General features: G+C 39.0%; 2 protein-coding genes across 3 annotated transcripts in view; both read right to left on the bottom strand.

The window, feature by feature from the left end:
- Positions 1–850: 850 nt before the first annotated feature.
- Positions 851–7,599, bottom strand: sdsl (serine dehydratase-like). Of its 2 annotated transcripts, none has more exons than XM_032500443.1 (9): positions 7,512–7,599; positions 5,352–5,514; positions 5,134–5,170; positions 4,916–5,055; positions 4,128–4,216; positions 3,790–4,023; positions 3,573–3,703; positions 3,210–3,293; positions 851–2,643 (listed from the first exon to the last, which is right to left on the bottom strand). In XM_032500443.1, exons 2-9 carry the CDS (start codon positions 5,496–5,498, stop codon positions 2,540–2,542), a joined length of 966 nt encoding a protein of 321 aa, XP_032356334.1. In that variant the 5' UTR covers positions 5,499–5,514; positions 7,512–7,599; the 3' UTR covers positions 851–2,539. The 2 variants fall into 2 exon arrangements, with proteins under 2 accessions (XP_032356334.1, XP_032356332.1); XM_032500441.1 differs by lacking the exon at positions 7,512–7,599 and adding an exon at positions 6,818–7,020.
- A 189-nt stretch (positions 7,600–7,788) lies between these two features.
- LOC116669624 (apoptosis-stimulating of p53 protein 1-like) overlaps positions 7,789–10,329 on the bottom strand; it is a 41,531-nt gene continuing 38,990 nt past the window's right edge. Inside the window, 1 exon segment of the mRNA XM_032499549.1 lies at positions 7,789–9,639. Within this exon segment, the coding sequence (XP_032355440.1) occupies positions 9,598–9,639 (42 nt within the window). The 3' untranslated portion in view covers positions 7,789–9,597.

Below are 10,329 nucleotides of genomic sequence, written 5' to 3'. Positions count from 1 at the left end.
TGTTCTCTGGACTGTGTTATGAACAGGATGTACTGTACATCGCTTTAAGGACACCTTCCGTTTTTTACAATTTCTCTGCATCTCCCCCTGTTATTGGTATGGATTTTATATGGGAAACTATTGAGTGATAATTGATTTTAAGCTCGTTAATATTTTAAACATTCAGTAAAAGGTACAGGGCTTGAGGAATACTACCAACTCTACAGTAGTATGCTTCACGGCAAACACCTCCAGAGCACATTGATTGATTCAGAAAGACCAGAGGTCAGAAAGTTGTATTTTTGTCCCAATTAACAATCGAGCAAAGTGTTGTATCCTACAGAATTATAACATGTCTATTTTGTAAAAATCTCAGGAAAACAACACGAATAATCCGCCTGTGGCTATTATCCCGAAGCATCGTCCAATAACTGCAAGTAATAAGTAAAAGTGATGCACAAAGTTTCTTTTGTTTAGTTGTATTTGGCATTATAGAGGAAATTAAACCAATGTCAATAAACCAACCATGTCAACAAATATACAATAAAGTCCGACTGAAGACTTATTTGCATTGAGGTCCTTAAAGACAAAGATAGCAAATATGCAGCAATAAGCAAATATGCATGATTAATAGGATCTTAGTGTCAAGGTAACTCAAACCTGTCTGCCTTATATTCCCTTTTTCTGATTAAATCCCCTTTAATCCAGATTTTTATCATATATGTACAATCATATACAGTAAATGAAATCTATCATGTTTTTACTGAATGGGTATCAAGATGAAGTCCTCATATGACTGACATGGATATGATGAAGTGGAGCTTGAGTTAAGCATTCAAAATGATGAGTATACCAATGCAAATACCAGTGACAAAGTTTACATTAATTATCTTTATTCAAATGTGTTATTAACAGATCAGTCTTTAGTGTCATCAAATGGATGAATACCAAGTTAGAATTAAGTCAATTTTCTGCTAGTGCTCTTTGTGAACCTGATATATTATGCAACTGTCTGAGAGTTTCAAAAGAAAGCAAAGACTATTAACAGGTTGTTAAATGCAACACTTTCCACTGATTTCTCTGACGCAGGCTGAAAAGTAAGGAGCTGTTTCCATAGTAATAACTTCCTACACATAACACAAATTGACTGAACTACTAAATTGAATGTGTGGGTGAAAATGGCTCGAACTGACCAGGGCTGCACATGTATCCACAAAAGGGCCGAGGGAAGACTCAAATGCACAAATATTTCGATGAAAGGTAATATGTAGTAATAACTCAGGCTGTTGGTGCTGAAGTACATTTAATTTATGATTAAATCACATCAACAATCTGTTCGATGCGGAATCGTTTCAGACTGGATGACCAGTGTGTAGCATGGTGAACTGACACCACCATGTGGTAAAACCTAGTAACTGAAATATACAGTATATACTGTATATTTAAGTTTTGGGAGCCTTTTAGAACTTTATTGACAAGACAGCTCAAGAAATGAAAGGGGAGGGGGGAGGGGGGATGACATGCAGCACAGAGTCGCAGTTACCCTTAGTAATTGAATTCTTAAAACTCGTTTACATGTAATGACTCACTCACTTATTTATAACTGAAGACATAGCATTTTCATACTACACGCGACTTAAAAAGTAAACTGCAAAATAAGAGCCACTAATTTTCTTAACTACCAACATTGCAAACCACAATTTTGTTTCCACATTAGATTTCTGTAGTTCTTGCACTTTTTTTTATTTATTCATCCATCAACCCAGTTCGTTTAGCTGGTGTAGCCCAACAGTGGTCACGCAAATAGACTCACATGGTTTCACATTAATATAATAATACGGCCGCTTAGTCAGTACCCCTAAGCGTCACCCTTTTGAACGCACTGGAAACCACTTTGACGTCATTTTTCAACATGCAAGGCAGGGTTAGTTATGCTTAAGACTCATTCATGGTTCTGCCGAGACTCCACGCAGAGCGTGGCTTGACTCAGGGTGGGCGGTCGAGGCAGATGACCGCCCACCCTGAGCCATGGTTCTGGTCGAGGTTTCTGCCTCTTAAAAGGAAGTTTTTCCTTGCCTCTGTCGCCTGTTGCTTGCTCTTGGTGGGAATTGTTGAGTTTTGTAAATAACCTCACAGAGTCCGGTCTAGACCTGCTCTTTTATGAAAAGCGCAGTGAGATAACTGTTGTGATTTGGCGCTATATAAATAAAACTGAATTGAACTTAAAAGTGTGTTTGCTGCATAACTTACGTGTGTGACGTTAAATTATGTTACCTATGTAACGTAACTTAGTTGGCATGTTATATTAGTTCAAATAAGTTCCACATCCATCCATCCCGACTTTCCCCCCCCACGCGGACTTCGCCGCTCTTAATACTACGTCATGTCACAGCGCCGAGGTCGAGCAATTGCAAGACTGTCTCATACAGACTCAACGGGGGCCTTGTGCGTCAGTATCAGATGCTGAGAGCCACTGAAAAAGCTGCTGTATTTGAAGTTGAGTTAGGAGTGAGAATGGGTTGCCCGTACACACACGTTTGCATACAGTACATACAGTACTTTAAGTCTGCAGTTTGTGTTTGAGGTTGGTCAGCTGCTCCATGTCGACGCTGCTGCCACCGCACACGATCACCAGCAGGGGGCCCAAGAGAGTCGGCAGCAGACCTAAAACAAGAGTGCAACATAATGATCCTCTTTTCCAGAGGTTTCCCCTCATTAGAAAGGAATCACTATGTAGATTAAATTTCATCATAATAATCAGGGACCAAAATTAGCACCATCTTCTAGCTGAATGCTGGCAAAATATATGCAAATGGCTGGAAAAAGGAGAAAAAGAACCATGAGAAAATAAAGACCATTAAATGTGGCCACAAGACATGTTTACAATGAATTGTCAACCAGATAACTCAGCTGAAACATTGTGATGTATCTAAATTCCTATCTCAAACACGGCTTCAATGTTCGACAAACAGAAGAGTTATAACTAGAGAGAAACTAATAAGGAGATTTAGCTCGTGAGCACGCACACACACGCACGCACACACACACACACACACACCGGTCACCCCAACGCACGTAAAGAACTTACTAAGTGTTTATTGACAGAAAAAGCAAAAGTAGTATAGTCAAAGACAATATAACAACAGAAAGCCAAACAGTAAGGCCAAACAGAAGCATGACAAAATTATTTATGAATAAAAGGCATAAGAGCAATAAAGACGAGTAGGTACCTTCACCTGTAATCTGCGTATAAGTCCGCTGTAGACAGCTGCTAGTTGCTCCGCACGCCATCCCCACCAACACACGCTCTTCATCTACACAACACACACACACACACACACACACACACACACACACACACACACAACACACACACACACACACCACACACACACACACACACACACACACACACACACACACACACACACACACACACACTTGAAGCCAAGTTGTTTGTAGAGGCTTATGTTAACATTTCAAATCAAAAGTTAAAGATTGTTCATTTTGTTTAGATATTTGGGCTGTTTACAAGTTGTTACCAGCCTGAAGAACATTAAAACGCACATTCAAGCAAACACACACACACTAACCCAGGAATGTTTCGACAGCACGCAGAGCTTGCTCGTCAGTCACAAGTTCAGAAATGATTGTAAGCTCGTTGCACTGGCTGTATTCAAAAGCTTTCTTGCAAACGGTCTTTGCTCCGAGACATTTCGCCTCGCTGTGGAAAGACGAGGATGACGTTAGTGTGGTTGCATTCCAAAAAACGTAACTGCGAAAAAGATTTCAACTCCCTTAACCTCTAACCTGGTGATGTCATCCAGGGTGACCAACCTCCCCGCCTTAACCGCAGCGTTAAAACAGTCGGCCCCCACCGTCTCCATTGCAACGACGGGTACATCTGTCCAGCCTACATCCTTCAGGCCCTGGATGACACCACAGAGGAGCCCTCCTCCGCCCACAGACAGCAGCACAGCTCCAGGCTTCACCCCGGGCCCCAGAGATGCTGCCACCTCTGTGATCATACTGCTGTGGCCCTGCCTGGGTGTGTGGTGCGAGCATGGAAACATTTTGAATGTAATTAATCTGATACTTAGTTAATAGTTAATTCATTAACACTGTGTTGCAGGAAACTGAGTTTCTACCAGAGCAGGGGGTGATCGAATGGAGGAACGTAGGTGAGTCCTTCCGTCTCTGCCAGTCTGAGAGCCTCTGCATTGGCGTCATCCCAAACCTAAAAAGAAGATTTTACTTCCTTCCTCCAAAAGTTGGTTTTTATTCTAAAGACAATTGCCAATTTCCTGTTTAAACAACCATGATTAGATCAAAACCAATGTCCAGTGGTGGAATGTAACAAAGTGTATTTACTCAAGTACCGTACTTACAAAGTACAACAAATTTGACGTACTTGTGGTTTACTTGAATTTTTTTCTTTTCATGCCACTTTCTACTTCTACTCTGCTACATTTCAGATAGAAATGTACTTTTTTACTCCACTACATTGATCTGACAGCTTTAGTTACTAGTAACTTTACAAGCTAAGATTTTCCACGCAAAACACATGTAGTTTACGAAATTTGATGTTTTATTGTAAATTAAACTATCCAACCATATAACGGCCTACAAGTCCAGCTGAAATGATCAGCCGATTAAACACAGGTTTGACAGAACAGTTTTGATCGTTTCCAGTTTCAAAAATGTGAGGATTTCTATGCATTGAGTACTTTTAATACTAAAGGTACATTTTCCTTATAAAACTTACATACTTTTACTTAAGTAACATTTTCAATGCAGGACTCTCACTTGTAACACATTTTTACAATGTGATATTAGTACTTTTACTTACAGTAAGTAAAGGATATTATTCTTCTTCCACAACTGCTTATGTCTTTGCCACAAAGATCACTTACACATATTTAATATTAAACTTTACCTTGCCTGTAATCTTGACAGTAGCGCCCTGATCCTGGAGTCTCTGAACGACCAACTGAGGAGATGAGGAGGGAACTACGATGGTGGCTGGTACACCCATTTTTCTGGCTACGTAGGCTGCAGCCATGCCTGCATTACCACCTACAAAAATGCCTGTATGTCATGTTACAGTCACCAAAATGATAATGTATTGTGCTTACTAGACAGCAGAAATGTCACCTGAAGAGCAAACAACCCCTTTGGACTGTCTGACCATCTGCCAGAAGGGAGAAATGAAAAGTAAAAGGGCAAGTTAGTGTTTTTTTTTTTTCACCAAACAAATATTGTTTGCTTAGCTGAGACCTACACCACAATCAGTCAACATTGGCCTTTAATTCAAATGACACATCAGATAGTCAGTGTGTGATACGATGGGGGGGAAGTTGGAGGACTCTTACCTGCTGGCAGAGGTGTCCGATGCCACGGATCTTGAAAGAGCCGGAGGGCTGTGAATTCTCCATCTTCAGATACACAGCTGTTCCCACGCGTTTGGACATGCTGACACTCTCCAGCAGCGGCGTGTTCAGGTGGAAATGATTCGCCATGGTGCACCTTATCTTACTAAAATGCCAAACAATGGGTGAAGACGAGTACAAATTTGAGCGTGACGACAACTAAGCAAACGCCATCCACCAATGAGGACTGTGAAGTGCGGTTGAAAGCTCCAGAAAAAACATCTACTGAGTGGAACTGAATTTTTTTGTTCAAAGTAGAAAATTAGTTAAGAGCCAGAAGTATGTCAATCGGTCTTTCAAGAGGATTAGGATGGTTTCAGCAAAGCGGTTTGAGCAGGAGTCAGCAGGTGGTTCACAGGAAAATACTTTACTACAGATTTTTATGTGTCAAACTGATATTATTATGATATTTATTGTGTGCCATGCATGGCCAATGCTGCCTTCAGGAGCAGCCAAAGTTGTGCTGTAACAGTAATAGTTGAATAGCATGTAAATATAAACATGGAAAAGCAGTGGCATCATAGTTTTACACATTTTGTAGATCAATGAAGCAGTGTATAGCGACACATAATTACAGAAAGCTAAAGTTAAGCAGAGATGCAACATTGTTAGTTGTTGTTTAATGGACCTTTTTCACCGCAGACATGTGTCAAAGTAGGAAAAGCACAGCTCAAACTGATAAACTTAACGATGGCTCAATTTCATCAAGGGTCCCAGTGAGCTATTTCAGTGAGTCAGCACACAGCACCAGGGCTTCGCAATGCAGCCATCATTAATGGTTTTTAATACACCTGTGCTTTTTCTACTGTATGACATGTAGACATGTCTGCCGTGAAAAGGGTAAATAGAACAATATTTTCTGATGAAACACCATAAACAACAGTCCCACCATTATGTGCACCTTGACCATTAATGTATAAAATAGCTCCAGTAATCTGTTCAAAGTAAAAATTGGGTATAATCCTGAGTAACTGGGGCATTGTTTATAGAAAACTGCATCTCTTTCTATTCCACCTTGGTGTTAGATTGGAAGCAGACATATCTCCCATTTAGCTTACATGGCTTGATACCATTATTTTTCTTTTCGTTGATTTATTTAGCTATATATTGTGTTAAGAGGTAATTCATCTCCAAAATGTACATTTCATGCAGCACATTTTGTGTCTCGCTCTTTAAACGAGTTTCCTCCACACAGTGAGTTGTGTCCAGAAACGTATGAAAGCTAATGTTAGCTGGTTAAACAAGGACTGTGACGCAGGAAATCCTTATGAATACACAGTTACGTGCCCGTACAGTACAGAAAGGTAACGTAATGTAAACTAAATTTAATGACGTGACGTTACTAACTTGTACTGTGGCCTACGTATTTAAATAACACGTAGCTTTTAGGATATTAAATGTTGACTTACGTTTGGATAAAACGTCTTGTTGAACGAGCCTCTGACCTTTTAAATAAAGTGTTTCATTTTATGCAAAGTGTATCATACTTTCAGTGCACGATACATTATGCTTTGTAAAGTAGCTAGCACGTTGCAGAAGAATGTCTTCAGTTGGTAAATCAACGTCAAACCCAAACCCATGGTTCAACCGCGTCCAACCATCAATTACAGTCTACCACTTCCGGTTGTTACTTCAAAATAAACATGCCACTTTATGCACTTGATTCACTTTTTCAGTAATTATAGTAATAAAGCAAACAATAGTAATCTGAAATATTTTTTTTACATAATTGTATCTAGTGTACACAGCAATATTCCTTAAAAGTACATTTTGACCGGTAGTTTGCCATCATTGCTGACATAGACATGTAGCCTACAGTAACTGCTGATTTTAAATTTTGTCTTAAGGTCATCAAATACTATATTTTTTTCATGCCTCCTATATAAGGCAATCTTTAGTAAACAACAATATTGACTGTTCGAAAATTTAAATAAATTTATAAAAAAGAAAGAAAACGGGGACAAAATGATCAGAAATCCTTATACACACTATATATATATATATATATATATATATATATGTGCATGTGTGTGCGTGTATGTGTATGTGTATGTGTGTGTGTGTGTGTATGTGTATGTGTGTGTGTGTGTGTGTGTGTGTCACCTTTGTAACCCAGGGTAAATCACAGCTAGACTTCAAGCCCTAGAATTTGCTGCTCCACAAACTTGGTAGTTTGGTTCTTTCCTGTCACCTTTTGTGTGGTAACTTCACACATGTTTGTTTTTTAAGTAAAGTTGAACCTGTGAACTGCCCCTCTAAAGTCCACAGTTTATTAACAAGGCTTGAATTGTGTCTCTCTCACACACTCACACACACACACACACATGCACAGGCACACGCACACACACAATCCTGAGTGAGTGAGTCAGCGCTTGTTCTCTTTAGAGATTATAATTACTTTATTATCATTGTACATTAGCTGTGTAGTTACAGGTTGCCTATACACAAAGTAAAGGTTTGCACACCTCACACCAATGTGCCATTCTCACATCAAACATCACTCAACTTATTGCCTCATATTTTACACAGCATGTTTGAGGAAATGGCGCTTTATTGTGTCAGAACCTTTCTGTACACTGGGTGGCAGCAGTGAGTTGCACCAGCACTGAGCGATAAAGAAACAAGAGCAGTATGTCTAATAATAAGAACAATAATAAGAACAATAGAAAATAGAAATATTTTTAAATAAAACAATAAATTGGGGGGGAATAATACATTTCATACAACTACTGAAATATGTAAATATGAAGAAAAAAATTGAAAAACTTGTGAGAAAGTCAAGAGATTTTCACACTTTAACTTCTCCATTTCCAATTAGCTAATTTAGCCCCATTTGAACACTCAAGCAATTAGCTACCTTGTAAACTCAAGCTTTTCTAAAAATGTGCCACTGAGCTTCTGGTAGTTGGGAAACACTGCTTTATCACATTGTTATTGTTAGAGCCTGGGATCAGTAGGGCCCTAGTCTGGACTAGGTGTTAATGGGTGGCAGACGTTTTATTCAAACTGTGGAAAATGTTGCCATTTTAATTCCTCCTCCTTCATCCTTCATTGTTGTAGCTGCTTTGGTTTCACAAAATAATTTGTATATTTTTTACAAACACATTTCTCACCTTCTTGTTTTCCTTCTGTTCTCTCATTCCAGCAGCAACCATTTTGCAGTTGAACAGATGTTGATATGACAGCATGCACCAGTGCTGAGTCAAGATAAATACAGAGTGGTAAAAGGCTGAGACATCCCTAATTATTCACAGATGCTTCTTTTTTTATCATTTTGTGAAATCAGAATCAAAACATTCTTCTGATATCAGTTCTTTTTTTCTTTTTTTTTTTACCATGCCATAATATTATATTTTCAACATCTGTTGCACATGTGTGTTGATGTGGGCCGCAGCCACCATGCATCAAAAGCTTGCTGGATTCGGTTTCTTTAGTCTTGTGGTTGCACCTCCAACGTTATTCCTGACTAACGCTGCTAATAGCTGCTCCATCTTAAACTTGAACCTAAAACCTGGATCTATTTTAACATACATTCATAGGTACACTATATGTTCTCTCCTCTCACTTCCCTCACTCCAACTTCACATGTCACACATTCTTTTACCGGATCTAGCCTGTAAACTCACTGCATTTGAATCTTCTCATCGAACAGTGTGAAAGTGTTCATTCAGACAACACACTATGTTCATTGCTATGCAGTTGATGAGCTTAGCTTCAATAATATCCATCTTGGTGTTTGTTTTTGTTTTTTTAAATTAACATCATACAAATATAAAGTGGCATTCAAAAATCAAGATTATTTGGATGAATGTCAGATAGAGCAGTATAAATTCAAGACCATGTTTTCATGTTCTGAGCTGAAAGAACTCAACACTGCATCCAAATTATATTTCTTATTTTTGTTTCTATTCAGCTTCTAACATGCAGCTGAACTGGTGTGAAGTTGCCAAGGTACTATTGCTCAAAACAGTCTATTGCTCTAAATTGCAGCAACTCAGTGAAAATATAGAAAGATTCTACCATAAAGTGGTCCTGTGGTTACAGCATCACATCCAAACAAAGGTCTTTGTTTCCTTCTTTCTGCCTCCTGACTACCTCCATCACTTGTTTGTTTCTTTCTTGGCTATTGCTTGCGCCCACATGCTGCTGCCTCTTCTTCTCTGTGTGCATGTGGCTCCTGATCTGGGCTTTATGCCAATGAGCGTTGTCTGGGTTTGATTCTTGGATACAGCTGGAGAGAGAGAGGGCAAGAGAGACAGAGAGGGGGCAGGGTCATTACATCATGTTAACGTGGTTCTCAAGGTGCCTGAACATCATGAAGGCACACAGTGTGGGGATACACCTGCCAAGTAAGAAGTTAATTCACTGATGGTATTGGAATGAGTTTTGGTGTTAAGTGTAAACTAATACACTACTACACATGTACTTCCTACTTGCTACAGTTAAATGTCCACTGAGGCAACATGGCATACAGTACAGTATGCCAGACAGTTTTATTAAAGCTAAAATGTTCAGCTTTACTTGTACAGTACTTGAGTTAAGCATTATGGAGAGTGCACAAAAGCACAAACCCTGTCTAGTAATGCATTATTTTCTAAAAAAAAACAGTATTATTTTTCTTGAAAAACTTGAAAGTTAGGATTAGTGCAATATGAATGTAGCTACCAGTTTCATAGCAGAAAACAATACCCATTCAGAGATAAAATCTGATTCCTTTCTGGGTCCAAGTTTGATCTGTTCACCGTATTTACTAATTCACATTTACTATATCAGATGTTTTTTCAGATATGTTGACATATTAATGCTACGTTTACACGTGGCTGGCTATTTTGTTTAGACAGACATTTCTCCGTTTTCAAAAATAACACTGCGCACAGCTGTCAGTTTTAAGAAAAGTGACATACATATCCGTGTGTATGTG

This window comes from Etheostoma spectabile, chromosome 20 (genome assembly GCF_008692095.1).
Source record: "Etheostoma spectabile isolate EspeVRDwgs_2016 chromosome 20, UIUC_Espe_1.0, whole genome shotgun sequence".
In the NCBI taxonomy this organism is placed as follows: domain Eukaryota; kingdom Metazoa; phylum Chordata; class Actinopteri; order Perciformes; family Percidae; genus Etheostoma; species Etheostoma spectabile.
The sequence above is the reverse complement of the archived record's forward strand: the minus strand, read 5'-3'. Positions and strand labels throughout refer to the sequence as shown.